Below are 18,844 nucleotides of genomic sequence, written 5' to 3' on the forward strand. Positions count from 1 at the left end.
TACTCTGATCCAGTCTTTCTTTCTCCAGTTTGACTTTGCGCTGACTGACTGTCTAAGTGACTGATATTAAGCCTGATTTTAAACTTAGAAGGGGAAATGGGAGCCTGTCTGCTGTTTAATGATAGCTGCTGCATCTCAGAGGTGTTTGAAAGTGACTGTGGTATATGTGTGTGTGTGTGTGTGTGTGTGTGTGTGTGTGTGTGTGTGTGTGTGTGTGTGTGTGTGTGTTTGTGAGTGAGTGAGTTTAAGAGAAGCAGCAAAGCTCTATTTAAGGGCCCTTATCATATTCACTGCTAAGAGTCTGACAGCTCGGAGCTATTCCCGTTTCCCAACAATCCACTGATTACATTTAAGCCTCCTGACTATATACAGAAGAATGTCTACCATGCAAGGTTTATCACAGCCTGACTGCCATCACAGACTTACACTTGGTGTTGTTTGTGTCATGTCACAAACACTATTTGTAATGGTTTAATGGCCATCATTTATTAAGAAATTTATTTTGAAATGTATCTTGCTCGTGCTGCAGAGTGTGTACATTTATATAGATAGATATCTACGTATATATACATGAGAAAATTAAACTCAAAGCAACTAATTTAAATACAAGAGTACAGCTATTATCACTTAGGCTGCACTCACTTTTGTGAGATACTGTATATATATAGCAAGTCTTTATCAAAAACACATCTTCTAGCTAGTTCACTAGGTCAGGTACAGGGATTAATAAATTAATACAATAAAATGAATCAATAATTAATTCAAAATATATTGTGCTGTATAAAAAGTATACATTTGGAATATAATAATTATAGTGTCATGAATTGCTGTATTATTTCCATAGTTTTTAGAGTTTTCTTTATATGACCATCATTTCATGACAAAGCCCTAGTACAAGCCATCGAAAAAGAGGATTCTGATTCTAATTCTGATTCTGTCTTCACGTAGTAAAAACAAGTGTATAATCAAACAACATCTTTAAAAAAATCATATCAAAGTTATATAAAATGTAATTCAGCCAGAGCTCTGACTGCTGTACAGTATGATCTCACACACATGCTGCCTAGAAAAGGTACAGTCTTCTGGCCCTCACATACACACTGTGTAATAGTTTATTTCCACAAACCATTTGACTCCTCAATTCAAAGAAAGAGGACAGACACGTGCAGTTAGCATCGTAGCATCCAAGTCAGTTTTGTGTTTTTTTGTGTTCATTTATGTTGCTTTATGTAGCACCTCAGGCCTGAATAAACATTTATCTTTACTGTGTATTCTACTGTGTATGACTGAAATGACAATAAAAGCGTACTTGACTTGATTCGGAACAAGATCAATAAATAATGTCATGATTTAAAGGTTTTTAACAGTCTTTTGAGTGTTTTTGAGAGAAGAATTACTCACTCATCAAACTGTTATTGTGGTATAATTTTTTTCACTATGTAGTGATATATAATAATGTAGCACACGGGTCCCCAAGCCCCTGTATGGACCTTCCACAGCCCGTGGATTACCATAGATAGATTTTCTATGGATCAATAAATGATTGCACTGATTCTACATTATGGTGGGTTGAGTTACATTTTCATTCTATATGTAATAATTAAAATAATAAATAATCATATAATGTGTATTGTGAATTTAAAAAACTTAAACCAATTCCACTGCTCACAGATCCCTGTACTGAAGATTTGCATTGGTCTGTATAGTGCCTATTAGGGATAGTAAGAGTCACTGATCCGCATTGATGCACTGACATAAAAGTAAACGATGTGATGCATCGATTTAAAAAAAGGTTGCCATTTGTATCCCGATGAATGGTTTTTAACATATTCGCATCGAAAAAAACATATCGTAATGCATCGTAATTGAGGTAAATCGTAACCCAAAGGTAGCTGCTTCATATGTATCGTATTGTTGGCTCAAACACAAACATTTCTCATCCACCTTGTACACTTGTGCTGTAGTTGTGGCTCAAAGCACACATTTGTACTATGTTTTTAATATCTTCCAGGTAATTTTAAATACATTACACGTTGAAAAATCAACTATTGCACCTTTACAAATGAAGCACTAAGCATGTGGGAAGTATGTATGGAAGGTCTGGAGGTTCTCAAAGCAATGCTTCCCAGCAAACTTATTCGCTTTTGTTTTAATTTTGTACTATATTCATCATCCTTGTAGCAAAACGGTATTTTGCAAGCTAATAAGCCAATAATAAAAAATTGCAAACACAATATTTTAGCTGTCCACTGGCTTCTAAAGCAAAGGAAAAACATTTTTAGATATATTTAATAGAATATATCCCTCATCTTTTTTTAGATTTTAAGACAATTTAATTCGTTTAATTTTGAAGTAAATGCCTTTTTTCTGTCGAACTGACATAAAGACAACTGATCATCTTGTCTTTTTTTTTGTGTGTATTCCAGAATGTTCTGGAAAAATATGTTTAATAGGTTGGAGACAAAATATTCAGTCACTGCCCACATTATGTTTGGAGTGATATTAGATGACGAAATGAATGATTTTTTTCATCAATGTAATGTTGAATTTGGGCAACAAAAAAAAATCATAAATGCAAATGTGCCTTGCTTAATATTTCTTTATTTGCGTTTATCAGTGCCATTGTATATGTATATATCGTGTTAAAAATGTTCAATAAATAAAAAATAAAGGTTGTTCCGCGTTTTCCTTCTCTTACTAGTTTGTCACTTATCAGCTTCCCTAGTTAACGGCTCGCGAGCGGGTAAAGGAGAGCTCTGATTGGTCGGTGTTAGCTGTGCGCCCCGTTTTCCCGGAAGTCTCCGGTTGAAAAGCGTCCTCGTTTCAAACAGAGGAAACAAATCTAACAGTAACAGTTCAGATGGAGTTTATCAGTCTATCACGTGTCCGTGTTGGTGGTCTGTGAGTGTTAGGGGACATTATAGGCTCCTTTAACTGCTGAAGACGACTAATGCAGCTAGCAAGGAGCTACATATAGCTTTATAAAGGACCTTCTTAAAGTTTGGGTCTGTGTACAGTCTTTCAGCATGCGAGCTTTCAGGCAGGTGGGAGAGAAGCAGCTCCCCAACCCTGTCCTCTACATGGCCTGGTCTCCAAAGAGGGATCTCATAGCCCTGGCTAACACAACCGGAGAGGTCAGCACACACACACACACACACACACACACACACGGTTCTTCACTAAACTGTTACTACACATCTGGAGGCACACAATTGTACTGGACGTCTTTGGGATGCAGTAGCATGACATTTTCCCTTCACTTGAACTAGAAAACCCAAACCTCTTCCAGCATGACAATACCCCTGTGCACATAGCCAGCTCCATAAAGATCTGCTTTAGTTGGGTTGCGGTGGAAGATCTCCTGCTATAGAGCTTTAAACCTTACTGAAATCCTTTGGAATGAATTGGAACACTGACTGCACCCCAGGTGTCCTCACCTGACCTCATCCACATCAGTACCAGTATCAGTACTCAATCATGCTATTGTAGAGGAATTACACACACTCCAGAAACATCTAGTGGAAATCCTTCCTGAAGAGTGGAGCTTATATTACTAAGGTCATAAATCTGACCTGGGATGTTCAAAAGCACATATTCACATGATCATGCAGATTATATTTTATTCTGAGAGTGAATGAAATTTATTTCATGGCAGCTTGGAGGTGATGGGGCAGTGGGTTGGGGTGCCAAAGGTTTGTGGATGATAAGATGCCCCTTGACAATGAAAAAAAATTACGTCGTGATCTGCAATAAACAACATTTATCACGACGTGTGTGTTTTCTCAGAAGCAGGTTCAAATAAACAGCTTGTTTTAAGAAGAAAATGATTGATGTATTACATTGTCACAGCTCCCAGACGATCTTACTGTGTGTAATTGACCGCCGTTAATTTTAATTTGTTCAATTTCAGCTTTTGCTCCACCGTCTTGCTAATTTCCAGCGTGTTTGGAGTTTAGCGCCAAATGAAAACACCGGAAAAGAGATCACTTCCTTGGCTTGGAGGCCTGATGGCAAAAGTAAGCTCTTTTTTTTTTACCCAGGAGGTAGAACTTAAATGATATGTACTAAGCGTCAATGTGGGGGCCGAATCTGATTGACAGCTTTGACACATGAATTCTGATCCGATTTCATGCCATGAATGCTCGCAGTATTGATTGATGCAGCAGAGATTTTGCAATTGACCCTGGAATGACTCCGAATCCGAACAGGCTGTTATTGTGCCGCGGATACTTTCTGTTCCTGTTTCTGAGAGTTTCAGATCAGTAATCTGGATTTCCAGAGCCAGGACCTTTGGGCAGTGTCTCTCTAAATCAGCTTTGCATTTAGATGTTTTATTTGATATCAGACCAGATTTCAGTGGCAAGGCTATTTTACATTCATGTATATTTATGTATATAATGTGTGTGTATGTATGTATGTGTGTGTGTGTGTGTGTGTATGTATATGTATATGTATGTATATATATATATATATATATATATATATATATATATATATATATATATATATATATATATACACGTATATGTGTGTGTGTGTGTGTGTGTAAAAGTGTGCATCAGATAAAAGTAAAAAAATTATTTATTTATATATAATCATTGGTAGAAGCGCTTTACCTTTTATTTTCAAATTGACCCATAATTTGTGAGCGATATTTGATATGTAGATCGATTTCTCGCCATTAAACTGTTTCTACGTGAACGTGACTCATCGCAACACTACTGAGACCGAGGCGTGTCCTGAGAGTCACATAGAATACAGATTAACATGGCAGAGGTAGAGCTGTAACTTCCTGTTGACACAACAGGAAAAGAACGTCTAGTTCTTGTGTATCGTGTATCTTTTATTTATTTATTTATTTATTTATTTACTTTGCACTACAAAGGCCTGTGTGTGAAAGGGCCATGCATGAAGATGCACGTCCCTATTTTTAATATTTCTCTGTTGTTGTTGTTGTTGTTGACAGTCTTGGCGTTCAGTGTGGGCGACACCAAGCAGGTCGTCCTGTGTGATGCTGAGAAGGCTGAGATCCTCCACCTGTTTCCTGTGGATGGCCCAGTGTCCTGTATGCACTGGATGGAAGTGCAGAGTGACAGCAAGTGGGTCTTATCTGTAATTATTAATACATTAATATGTACGGCATTTGGCAGGCGAGTGACTCACAATTATCTCATTCATACAACTGAGCAATTGAGGTGGTAGCAGGGTTTAAACTCACGACCTTCTGGTGAAAAGGCCAACATCTTGAATTTGAGTGATTTCATCAAATAACTTAATTTTTTTAAACAGCTCGCCGTCATCATCCTCGGCTAACGAGTCAGAGGACGAGTCCAACCGTTTCCTGCCCAAGCTACCAACGTTACCCAAGAGGTCAGTTTGGACGTCAGGGTCGGAGCTTTGCTCGATTTGTCTTTGCATGCGCTATGTTTTGAATGCTCGTTCTCAAGCGTTTTTGCGTTCTGTGTTTTCAGCTACAGCACGTCATCGAAGATTTTCAGGTGGGTGGATGCAATGCGCTGACGTGGCTCCTGTTTCATAAGTAAGGCAGTTCACAGTTATTGGAGAGAAATCAGTAAATTCAGTGAGTTCAAGTGAATGCAAAATTTTATTTTAAAGACGTGTACAATTGAGTGCCTCCAGCTTTGTGGTAACAGTTTGGAAAAGAACCACATACAGCAGGAAAGGTCAGGTGACCCAATACTTTTGGCAATAAAGTGTATTATTCATTTATATGTAGCTTTTGAAACGAATTAGTTTCGGTTTACGCTAGGGGGCGCCCCCGAATAGTTGAAGATTGGATGCTTCTATAGGAGGAGCCTGATTCGTCTAACATCTGGGGGAGACCAGATTGCAGACTTCATCATGTGATGTATGTATGATCTGATTTTGCAGTGAAGAGAAGTCTGATGAAGTCACTAACCTGCTGGGGGACGTCAGGTCAGTGGTTTGGATTTCTTTCCTGCTTTGGTGACCCTGAAATTTGAAATATATACCCTGAATCTGGAATATATATATTATTATATAATATATTCTATAATATTATTATTAATATGAAATATATTATTATTATTAAATATAGGTGTTGTATATAAATTATATATAACACTTTTTTATTTTATTTTCTTCCATGAAGGTTCAACATCCTAGTCGTAAGCGGGCCGTCCGGTTTTGTGGAACTTTATGCGTATGGACTGTATAAGATCGCCACGCTAAAAGGGGTGCGACTTAGTCTTTTCTTTCCTCTGCTTCTTGCTGCCTTTATACTTATACAGTATTTATTGCTTTTTACCTTGTCAGAAAGAACTAATTGTGCTTTGGCGTTCTCAGATCACCGGTACGTGCCGCAGCCTCTGTCTGTCCAGTGACCTCAAATCTCTCTCAGTCATAACGGAAATTAAATCCTCGATCAGGAAGTCTGAGATCCAATACATCCAGGTGAATGAAACACCTCAGGGACCAGGTCTTGATAATCTTCAGCTTTGTTTTTCTGTTTGTTGCTGTTTATATTTAGTATACAGTAGCTCACAAAAGTGAGTGCACCCCTCACATTTCAGCAACTATTTTATATCTCCTTAAAAAACAATACTGTAGAAATGAAACTTGGACATATTTTAGAGTGGTCAATGTGCAGGTTTTACAGCAGTACAGATTTACTGTCCTCTGAACTCAGTAATAATAACAACATACAGCCATTATTGTCTAAATATCTGCCAATAAAAGTGAGTGTCCAAAGTGTTAATATTTTGTATGAGCACCATCCAGCACTGCCTTAATCCTCCTGTGCATGAAATTCTCCAGAGCTGCACATGTTGTTGCTGGGATCCTCTTTCACTCCTCCATAATGACATCACGGAGCTGCTGGATGTTAAACACATGGCGCTTCTCCACCTTCTGCTTGAGGATCCCACAGGTGCTCAATAGGGTTTAGGTCTGGAGACATACTTGTCCACTTCATCACCTTCAGCTTCCTCAGCAAAGCAGTAGTCAACTTAGCTTCATTTCTATAGTATTGTCCCTTGAGAAGTGGCGTGCACTCACTTTTGTGGGATACTGTAGATAAGATAACAAAGCATTGTCCTGTAGATATCAGATATTTTGAGGCAGGTTTTGCATGTGGGTGACAGGTAATGATCGGGATTAAACAGTGGGCCAGTGCTCACATTAGGATGTTCTTGTTTCTTTCATTTAGATGGACACTGGCCTGCTGTCCTCATGTCTCCCAGAGCTGACGAGGATGGCCCGCAAATTCACACACATCTCCACCCTAATACAGGTTCGGAGCTCAATATTGTCTTCCTGTGTTTTTGTATTATTATTTTGGTGTAACTATAGACAAAATTCTCAGTTCGGTTTAATTTTGATATGGTTTGGGGGAAGAAATGCAAAACAAATTTGTCTTTTTTTGTTAATGCTGTTTATTATTAACATTTGTGAACAGCAAATGTTTACATTTTTAAAAGCAATTGCAAAAAAAAAAAAAAAAAAAATGCCTGCTTGGATAAAAATATATATATTAATAATAAATCTTATTTCCGGTATGGAGTGAGTAGCCACAGTGACCCTGCGCTGTTACAGCTTACAGCTGTTACAGCTACAACTGTTTATTACAATTTTTTTATATCTTTGGCATTGTTGTGTATGTTTTCAAGTTTAATAGAAAAAACAGGTGTGAAATATCGAAATACATTAAAAGTAAAATCACACTTCCTTTTTTTTTTTTTTATCCCTTATAAAAAATGAACAAAAATATACTTTTAAAAAAGATAAATAAATAATTAAGTAAATATGTGAATAGGCAGTCAGTAGGGTCTAATATTGGTAAGATGTCAGGAAAAGGGGTCCACCTAGTCTTTTGTGTTCTGTTTTGTTTTTAAGAAAAACATGCACGTTTCTTTTGTTTATATGCAACAAACTAGGGAATATAATGGTATATGGTGTCATTGAAAAATCTTCCCTTAGCATTAGTAACAGTTTTACACACTCTTGGCATCCTGACATTGACTTCTTTGTCCTCTTGCAGTACCTGCGTCTGTCTCTCACCTGTATGTGTGAAGCCTGGGAAGACATCCTCATGCAAATGGATCTCCGCCTGACCAAATTTGTCCAGGTTCAATAACGCTGTTTAATGCTTTAATGCTTAATGCTGCTTGTTTCAATAATAAATGACAACTTTTTCTCTTGCTGTTTTGCAGGAAAAGAATACGAGTACTCAGGTTCAAGATGAGTTCTTGGAGCTGTTGCTATGGGGACATGCCAGGTACAGACACTGAAGAGATCAGACACCACCAGTCTAATCTGGTTGTATCTGTTAAATATAGATTTTTTAAATTTATTTTTCCAATTATTTCCTCATACAAACTTGAGTTAAATTTTTCTCCCAGTGAATCGCTTAGCTGGATTAAGCTTTATTAATTCCATGTCTATAGACAGGGTTCCCATGGGTCATGGAATTTCTGGAATATCATGGAATTTTGAAAGGTCTATTCCAGACATTAAAAGTGAGGGAAATTTATATTATTTTTGTCTAAGACATGGAATATTGGTTAGGGTTAAATGTTAGTTTTCATTAACAAACAAAATTTGAGTTTCCATCAAAATAAAGTTTTTCTATACCGTAAATCACACCTATTGTTATGGTTTAGGCTTCAATTTTCAATTTTATTCTGTTTCTGCTTATCAACTTGCAGTTACTTAAGTCAAATGGAAACCAGACTGTACCAGTCAACTGAAGCAAACATGCCAGGAAAATGTTATTTTCAAGAGCTTTGGCTACAAAATGATCTCTTCAAAGACTTTTAAAAAGTAGATGAAAGAAAAGCTAAATGTAAAATTAGTAAAACTATTATCGAGCATGCTACCTGTATAAAGCTGACAGGAGCTTCATCCCAAGTGCCCATCACTGCTTTACTACAGCCTCCCCTAATAGCTCCAAGAGAACAGCAGTCAGCCAATAAAGCTGCTCGCACCTCCAGCAGTGACATTAGTGTGAGACACGGTGGAGAACGTCTCGGCTTAACACCAGCAAAGTGTCTGGCTGAAATCTTGTGATGCCTGAAGCTCCCACTGGTCATCCAGGTCATCAGAACAAAGTGGTTTGCAGCTATAACATTAGCTAGCTAGTTATAATGAACAAAATAAATATTTAAACAGGTAGCCTATGTTAGGTAGCATGCGGTCAATGATGGAATTGAAAATGTAGCTAGTCAGTGAAAGTCAGGGAATTTTACATTTTGCTTAGATTTTGGTTCACATTAACAAGTTCAACAAACAGTTATCATGTCTTCAGTCCTGAGCTTCATGAGTCTTTGGGGCATGTGAGATGAGATGAGGTGGTGGCTTCTGGGCAGCATCTGTTATAATCAGTTTTTACAACACCTGTGCAAATTATGGCAGAGCTCTTAGAGTGAAAAGACATTAGTCTGCTATAGCTTCAATTGTCCAACAGGGGGCACTTAGTTACACTTAGTGTAATTTTTTTTTTCCAGCCCTGAACTGCAAGCTCTTCTCATGAATCAGCTGACTGTCAAAGTAAGTCTGGAGAATGTAATATTCTTAATGGTTTAATTGATATATATATTTTTGTGTCTTCCACACAATGCAAAAAGAAATGTTGCTGAAACTCAACTGTTGTCTTTTTTGCCTTTGGAAAGGGCTTGAAGATGTTGGGCCAGTCCATCGAGTCGTCATACTCAAGCATCCAGAAACTGGTTATCAGTCACTTACAGAGGTATAACGTCTTGAAGGAACAGGAGAAGTCGCGTCTGAAGCCAGCCAATCCTTTCTTTACTAACAGCGTAACGCATTCGCCGGAAATAGCTGTCGGCTCTCTTCCACATACGCTAGCTCACAGATGCTGGTGATTGGCTGATATCGCAATGACAAGCGATAAAGTCACGTTTTCACCCTAGCAATTTTTGCATTCACTCAACGATCTCATGACAGTAGAGATTTTCTGTAGCACCATTCAGAACCATTATTAAGTTTTTTCCGGCGCATAGTTCCACTGACTTTATGTATTTATTGCCAATACTTGTGCTCTATGTTGATTAACATGCAACTTTCTCACCTTCTGTCAGTGGTTCAGAGGCTTTGCTGTACCATCTGAGCGAAGTGAAAGGCATGGCTTTGTGGAAGCAAAAGTTTCAACCTCTTGGTCTGGACCCGGCAGCTATTGAACGTAAGAGTCATCATAATCTATTTATAGGAACATATTAAAACACGTTGAAACGGTATCGAAAAACGAGGACTCATTAGTACTGTGCTGTGTCTTTTTGTGTCTAGACGCCATCACAGCAGTGGGCTCCTTCACACTAAAGGCTAGTGAACTATTACAGTAAGTCTCACCACATGGCCAGCACATGTCCCTCTGCTATGCAGTGCGGGAAAGCACGCTTGTAATCGTGTCCTAAGCCATTCATCATCGAGCTCTTCATTGTATGTGTGTGTGTGTGTGTGTGTGTGTGTGTGCGTTTTCTTTCCAGAGTGATTGATAAAAGTATGAAGAATTTTAAGGCGTTTTTCCGATGGCTTTACGTCGGTAAGCGTGAAGCTCTCTGCCTTGTTTTGAGCATGTGTTTTATTTATTTTTAATACTTACAAATGGACCATGAAAAAGTCATCACTGATGTAATCGTGTTTTTTCCCTTTTTTTTTTTTTTTTTTTTTTCCTTCTCTCCTGTTCTTGGTCAGCGATGCTGCGCATGTCCGAAGATCACGTCCCAGCAGAACTAAATAAGGTGAGAACCCTGAGGAACAGCTTCATTGGAAAGTGAGAGTTCAGTGGTGTTGAACTTCTGACTGGAAGGTCAAATTCCAGCTCTACCAAGCTGGCACTAATGGGCCCTTGAGCAAGGCCCTAACCTGCTCAATTGTATAAAAAAAGAAATACATACAGTAAGTGCAGCTGGTCCCCGAGTTATGATGGTTCGACTTTCGATTCTTTCGACATTACGATGACGATAGCAATACGACAAAATTGTACAAATATGTTGTTTTGTGCAGAAGGCAATGGTAGCAGTATATACCTATGGTATGATGCGTTGCCAGGTGTACGGATTTCCTGCATTGTGAGATCCATACTCTCGCAAGCGTTCCACAGACTTCACTTGTCTCTGTGTTGGGGCATGTATACTTTCTGTGTTTTTGGTGTTTCAAAGCCCAATTCTAGCTCTTGTCTCTCCTTTTTATTGGCGTCACCTGACACTGAAACGGAGCACATCCAACTTCGACCCTCACTCGCGAACCGGTGCTCGTATATACTGTATAGTTTATACATTACGGTACTGTAAATGACTGTTTTGCGAAGTTATGTACTGTAATGTGTTCAGTTATTAACAGTACACTACCCTATACTAATCACCATTCTTTAAGACTCCTGGTTAGACTGGGCCATGTCTCGATATTTTCAAGTTACGATGGCGTCATCGCAACGCATCCTTTCAAGTCAAGGACTACTATAGATCGCTTTGGTTGCCAAATGTCGTAAATGTTAAAATAGCACAGTTTAATGGAAGTTAATATTCCATTGAATTCAATTAAATCCAATAGAAATACATGTTTACATTTTCTGAGCTGTATATTCAAACTGATTTTTTTTTTTATATTTGATAGCCACTCCCCCCCAACCCCACCGCCTCAACTTGTCATACTTTAGATCAAACTAATTGTAGAACTAAATGAGTACTAATTGTAATCCCGTGTCCCCAGATGACCCAGAAGGACCTGGCATTCGTTGCCGATTTCCTTTCGGAGCATTTCAGTGCCGTGAGTAAATACTGTGCAAGCACTTCATTAAACATTAGTACAAGTCTTTACAGCATACTGCATTGTCCGCTCGGCTTCTTTGTCGTGACAGAATGAGGAGCTGTTTGATCGCAAAGGAAAATACTTCAACGTGGAGCGAGTGGGGCAGGTAAGGACAAGTCAGCCGAGTCTGTCTGTATATGGGTATGTGTCCTAAAAGAAACCTCTTACTGTCTTTGTACTAGATGGGATTGCAGGATTTGAATTACATGCACATTTATTTAATACAGAAATCCTATGAGGGCATAGAGTCTAATTTTATTTTTCTTGATTCCTTTTCATCAAAACTTGATTCTCTCACCATAGCAAAAGTTGTTTTCTCCTGATCTCGACTTAATTTTCTTGTTGTCTCTACATAAACATTGTTATCTTCAATTTTTGTCAGGTTTTTCTTTGGGAAACTCTAAACTATCTCTCTCTCTCTCTCTCTCTCTCTCTCTCTCTCTCTCTCTCTCTCTCTCTCTCTCTCTCTCGCTCTCCTGCAGAGATAAAGTCCACATTTGCTGCAAAAATTATTGCATTAGTAACTTTAATTAGTAAAGCCATTTCAGACACAAGGCGTGAGATTTTCTCGCGATACAAGTACCTCGTGAGAAAACAGGTTTTTATGTTGATCATGAGAAAATTGTCATGATAGCGAAAATATTATAATGCATTGCCTTAAATCTTGTATGTAATATGTATTATATTTGTTAGTCATTATTATGTTTTGTCAGCAATGATCACTCAGAGGTTGATTTATTTATTTATTTATTTATTTATTTACCCTCCAGTATCTGAAAGATGAAGATGAAGATTTAGTGTCTCCCCCAAATATGGAAGGCAATCACTGGGTGACGTTTGTTCAAAAGACCAAAAAGCTAAAAGGCAATGACTCTTCTCTTATTATGAACTACAATCTGTGTCCACTTTAATGTGCACCCATGTACCTTTTATGCTGTTATCCAAACACATAAAAGATCTAGAATCTCTGTAAAACCATACTAGCTTTCCAGATTAGAAATCCAGTTTCCAAATGTTTTGCTAAGGCCACATTGTTAATACATTGTCATAACTAGAGGTCGAACGACTAGAGGTCGCTGGCTAGGTTGAATCGTACTTGCTGGTAAATGATGAATCATCAGTTAATAAAAGCTTTAGAAGTATTGTTTGTAAAATTCAACATATACTAATGCATCTTTAGATCTTTTTGAACTATCGTGAATGAGATATAGCACCAGGTCTCGCGTGTCTAAACAAACAGCATGTGGCTTTAGTGATTTACCTCTAGAGGCCGCACTTATAATATTAGCAGAACTTCCCAGCCACTCCAGCGCAGACGCAACCCGAAAAAACTATCGGTATGGATTTTTGCCGATAGTTCCAGCAATCAACTATCAGTCTATTAGTCAACTATTTAAAAATAAATCTTGCATGTTAAAAAAAATAAGTATTGCACCTTCTTATATGCAGCTTTTGACTTTTTTTTTTTTTTTGACTTTTTTTTATTTGGATAACTGCATGAGAGCATGTACAGGGGCTCCCAAAAAACTGGGTTGCACTTTGATAAAACAATAAATATATAAGTATATAAATGCACATAATCTTTGGGCAGTTAGGGTTGGAGTATGGATAATTCTCTCCTGTTTATTTTTTTGTTTTTGTACGCTATGCCATTTTTAGACTGCTTGAATATTGTAGAATTAGGGTTTGAGGCTTCTCATTTTGACTTTTTTAATTTATTTTGTTTGTTTTTTGCAGAAAGTCCTCTGCTGTTCCCCACCTACCCTCAAAAGTCTCTGCACTTTGTGAAAAGGTTGATGGAGGGCTCCATTGACCTCTGTCTGCAAAAACCAGCTGTAAATCTATTACTCATCTGCACACATAATTGCATATTTCTCAGACTCTCTATCTATCACACAGCCGTAACTTCAGAGTTCCTATGTTTGGTTCGGTTTCTGAATGTTAAATTGCATTTAAAAAAAAAAAAAAAAGTCACAGCTCTCTACACGTCCCAGTTGAAAAAGAAAAAAACACCTGAAAACATACAGGGTTTTTTTTCTCATTCCTCTCTTTAAAGTTTGCCTCTGAAGCAGTGCTGGGTTAGGTGTGTGTGTGTGTGTGTGTGTGTGTGTGTGTGTGTGTGTGTGTGTGTGCAGGCAGAAATAAACCGTTATGAATAGGAATTGCTGTAGCATAAGAACTTTACTCACACACACACTCACACACACACCAAACTTGCAATCTTTTCCCCTATTTATGACTATACAGTATACAATTTTCTATTTCCCTTGGGATACAGTGTACAAAATATGAATATATCTATATCTATCTATCTATATTCTTTTTTTTTTCTCAGCTGTTGTCACATTGGAACTGAATACTAATTCTGTGTTTGCACATAAATTTAATACTTTTAAGTTAATACGTTTTTAATACTCTAATCAACATGGGCATAGACAAATATTGATGCTTTGTGCAAATTTATGTTTATTTTTAGTGAAGCCAAACTCAACATAGAGCATGAAGACAAAATATTCTAACACAATGTGATTTGATGCAATAGTAAAAAAAATTGGATATGCAGTTCACTTACTTAAGTGCCTTCTGACTTCTAACAAATGGCCCTTTTTACTCAAAGGTCTTTGTGGGGCAAAAAAAAAAAAAAAGAGAAATATGAAATAAAACCAGACGTCGTTTTCCTGTTCTGTCTTTAGGAAGATGCAGCTCTACCTCTGCCATGTTAATCTGTATTCTATGTGACTTTAAGGACACGCCTCGGTCTCAGTGGTGTTATGATACACCTTGTGCACGTAGAAGTGGTGCTAAGAGAACGTGCTCGAGAAACAGTTTAGCGACAAGAAATCCATCTACATATTAAATATCGATCACAAATTATTGGTCACTTTAGAATGTAAAGCGCATCTACTAACAATTTTATGTATAAATATAGTTTTTTACAGATGCAAATATGTTAAAAGCGATTTAAAATGCATTTTATTTGTTTGTCTTCTTTTTGGTCAGGAGGTAATCGGGAGCTCAGTGAAGCAGGCTGCGTGTCTGCGGCTGTACTCGGTGCCTGAGAGGTAACACACTCTCTCTAACACTATAACACTGATGCGCTCATTAAAGCTGTTTCTCAGATAAGAGATGCGCCGATGTGTTTGCTTTTTTTGTTTTCCTACAGTTCTGAGAACACCTCGCGGCTGTTTGAGCTTCCGTCACTGTAAGTGTACACCTGTAACACAGTCACTGCCTCATTTCTGACATTTTACTGTAATGACGTTTTACAAGAGCAGGCCATTTTAAAATGACAAACTGGTTTTACTCTGGGTATTTACCAGGGGTATCTACCACCATCAACCCTGATGTCTAGGTAGCAGCAGCACAGGTTTTCTGGTGTGGTGCAAACACTAAGTAATGCCCATGTTCTTGTAGAGTGGCATGTTATGGCACAGAATTGACGGGCCACTCTGTGTACCATTTTCCGTAATATGCTGCAAGAACCTTATATATATATACTTCTACTATATATATATTTTAACTTTGGTTTGTGTTAGTTTTATGGATGTAATAAGGGAATGCTGGCTAGGGAATTGAACAAACAGGAGAGGAAAATCAATATTTTTTTCAATCAGTTAATTAATAACTATTGTGAACATATAAAATCACTGAATATACTACCAGTATTGTAGTTTAATTCACAATGTTTTATTGTTCTGATTAATATATATATATGTTCTTATTATAGTTATTGTAATGAAATGTAATTATATGATTCATTTGGTTGCTCATTGCCCCCCTGCCCTACAGATGGAATGATAAAAATGCTGGGATGCTCTATGTAATCTTCTGTATGCCAGAGATATCCACTTCTAAAATCTGTATACTGAGAAGAGCAACAGACCCAAACAGGTGTTTGTCCCATCTCTCCTTAAATAATCTCTCTCCTTGAACACAAACACACACTCTCACACATTGTTTTTACTAAAGCACTCTGAGGGAAGTCTTCTTATTGGAGTATCTTTATATTAAAGATACTCCAATAAGAAGACTTCCAATTTTTTTATTTATTTATTTATTTATTTATTTATTTATTTATTTATTTATTTATTTAAATATATAGATCGGTCCAAAATGGTTTGGTGGCTATAGATCTAAATACTACTCTCCACACTGGGGTTGATGATGAAGTAGCAGGAACTGAACACTCGTAAGTTTTATAATATAAACCAAAATATAAACCTTCCATCTTTTTATTATTTTTTTTGACACATTTTTAAAATCTCATTGCATTGCAGTGATTGCTCCTATACATGCCTTGATGCCCGTCTCTACGATGATGAGACTTTAACTGTGGTGTTGCAAGCCCAGGAAGAGAACGAGCACAAGCGCCGTCTTCTGGCCCAGCTCCCTCTCGGCCCTGCCCTCAGCTGTGAGACGGAGTTTAGTTGGGATCCTGCTTTTAGGTACATCACTGGAATTATTGATATTTATACTTATTTACACTTTTCTTTTAAAAAAAGTAAATACTAGTGACAGCAGCTGATGATTTTTCTGTTATGATGCACCAAAATATTAGTTTGTGAGGTTACACTTTTGGAATCTGTAACTAACAATATCCAGCCAGAAACTCACTGTCTTTAAGTGTGTGTTTGTAAAACACAGCATCTGATCTTTTTCAGATACTGTTCACGTTGTTTCTCTTTCTGTGTGCTGTTATACTTATGCCTGCTGCAATTAGACTGATCCACACCAGAGAACTGATTGTCCTGCAAGTTGTTCGCAGTGGCATATCTGTAGCGTGGGCTCACAAATCCCCAAATCTCTAAAAATGATATCCTGCTGTTTTAGGAGGCAGGTTTGAAACAGGGGTCACATCCTTTTTTTTCCCTTTCTATAATGAGCCGGCCAGGTCTGTCTGTAACAGAAATTTACATGGGCTGGAGTGACTACCAGTATTATTGTTGAGATTTTATGCCTCCTAATGCTAGATTAATTTTTTTATTTTGTTCTGAACCGTACAGACAAATGAGCATTACTTTTCAACAGATATATCGCCTATTAAAAAAAGCATTATTACTGTAATAATGACATTTTTTTTATATATATATTCATTGCTGTTGAAATCAAAACATTTACTCACTTTTGCCTATGGTTGTTGGGTGAAATACAAATGATTAGGCTACGTTAATAACTAGAGGTTGACCAATAGCAATGTTGGATTGCACTTGCCGATAACCGATTAAAATAGATACTGGATAAAAAAAAACAAACATGGCAAACAGACTCCATGAAAAATAGTACTGAACTTTATTACAAAAAAAACCCTACAAAATCATGGAAATGTGCAACATGAAAAAAATGTCAATTAATAAATATATTCATATAATAAATATAAACTATTACTCTCCTTGCAGCGTGTAGTCACGCGTGTAAAAACAAACTGCACACGGCGTAGTGATTCGCCTCTAGAGGCCGCTCTTGTAATGACTGCTAACTCTGTTAGAACGTAAGCTACTCCGCATTAATAATGCAGTGAAGTAAAAGTTTCTCGAAAATGAATATGCTTTAAAATAGTAAAGTGGTAGTCATACTAGTGATAAAGTCGCCTTTTGAAAGAAAATACTTTTATGTGTCACATGTTCATTACAACACAGTAGAAATATTTCTTCGCATATCCCAGCGATGTTAGGAAGCTGGGGTCAGAGCACAGGATAAAGGCCCTTGCTCATGAGCCCCAAGAGTGGCAGCTTGGTGATCCCGGGGCTTGAACCCCCAGCCTTCAACCCCAGGATTCCAATCAGTAACCCAGAGCCTTAACCATTGAGCAACCACCTCCTATTCTTATATGTTAGCACCAATGGTTCATTGCACATCAAGCTCACAGTAGCTCTGTATAATTTTTGAGCAGGTTGGACCAGCAAAGCGATGATCTCCCCGTACGAGGCCTGACATGGGGAACCATGAGACGAGATCTGGAGAACATGAAAGCTCAGTTTGTGGCTGTAAATGGCATTCGCAAAGTGTCCTGTGTGGTAAGTAGTTCTCTACATACTTTCAGATTAGACTTTTATTATTATTATTATTTTTTTAATTTAAACGATCTTCATAAATTTACACTATTTTGCAGACACTCTTATCCGAAGCGACACACAAAAGTGCTTCAAAGTCTTTATCAATACATAAATACTGGATCAGTAGGTTCCAGATACCATCCAGATACTTAGGATACCATCAGCCGAAAAAACTCTGTTGAGGAATTATTGCACTTTTAAAAACATAACACAAACAGGGAAAAAGTTGAATTATTTGAGATCGAGGTAGGTCTTTAGTCGTGATTTGAAGATATGCAGTGAGTTGCAGAGATAAGCTGTTTGGACATCTAGAGAAAATTCATGCCACCACCTCGGTGCCTGAACAGAAAAGAGTCTTGATGTATACCTACCTCTTACACTGAGAGATTTTTCCATTCAATCAGTGCTAGAAGATCTAAGGTTGATCAATCTTAGGTAGTAGTAGTTACAGAACTAGTTATAATGATGTCATTTTAGACATGATTCCTGTCCTGCAGCTTGTTGCTGCTGTTTTATTTAAACTAACCCTACGTTTTCGCGTCTGCTAATCCAGCTGAGCTCGAACCTGCGCCACGTCCGTGTATTTGAGATGGATGTGGAGGATGAAGAGGACGAAGAGCGGGCAGACGAGTCACAAGATATCAGCTGTGACCAGGATGGACTGGTGGAAACCTTGACTAATCAGGGAGAAGATGGAGATGGAGAAGTGGCAGCATGTGAGGAGATGAAGGACGGGTCAGGAAACCTCTTGGAACAAACTTCAGGGTCAGATACATGATGAGCTGAGGTCATTATACCGCTAACAAACCAATTTGTGACTCTATAATGATTTTTCAAGGTGAAATCAAATGTTTCATGTATATTTGTAATCCGTGTACTCACTGTAATGCTGCATTCACTTCTCAGAATAAACTGTTTTTTGAACATATTGTGCTCTGTTTTGTCTGTTCTGATTTATATTGTGTGGTTGGTGCACATTTAGTCCG

The 18,844-nt window shown here is 37.8% G+C and overlaps 1 protein-coding gene across 1 annotated transcript; it reads left to right on the forward strand.

Annotated features, from left to right (window-relative positions):
- Window positions 1–2,760: 2,760 nt before the first annotated feature.
- On the forward strand, window positions 2,761–18,786 carry anapc4 (anaphase promoting complex subunit 4). Its single transcript, XM_046835941.1, has 28 exons — window positions 2,761–3,134; window positions 3,911–4,016; window positions 4,967–5,099; window positions 5,290–5,370; window positions 5,472–5,498; window positions 5,893–5,937; window positions 6,134–6,218; window positions 6,328–6,435; window positions 7,190–7,273; window positions 8,021–8,107; window positions 8,193–8,257; window positions 9,486–9,528; window positions 9,651–9,727; window positions 10,077–10,177; window positions 10,282–10,333; window positions 10,482–10,537; window positions 10,690–10,736; window positions 11,707–11,763; window positions 11,855–11,911; window positions 12,576–12,669; window positions 13,543–13,640; window positions 14,806–14,867; window positions 14,969–15,007; window positions 15,595–15,696; window positions 15,908–15,994; window positions 16,083–16,250; window positions 17,696–17,819; window positions 18,412–18,786. The coding sequence occupies exons 1-28, from the start codon at window positions 3,027–3,029 to the stop codon at window positions 18,634–18,636; spliced, it is 2,418 nt and encodes an 805-aa protein (XP_046691897.1). The 5' UTR covers window positions 2,761–3,026; the 3' UTR covers window positions 18,637–18,786.
- The last annotated feature ends 58 nt before the right edge of the window (window positions 18,787–18,844 follow it).

Source organism: Silurus meridionalis, chromosome 23 (assembly GCF_014805685.1).
Source record: "Silurus meridionalis isolate SWU-2019-XX chromosome 23, ASM1480568v1, whole genome shotgun sequence".
Taxonomy (NCBI): domain Eukaryota; kingdom Metazoa; phylum Chordata; class Actinopteri; order Siluriformes; family Siluridae; genus Silurus; species Silurus meridionalis.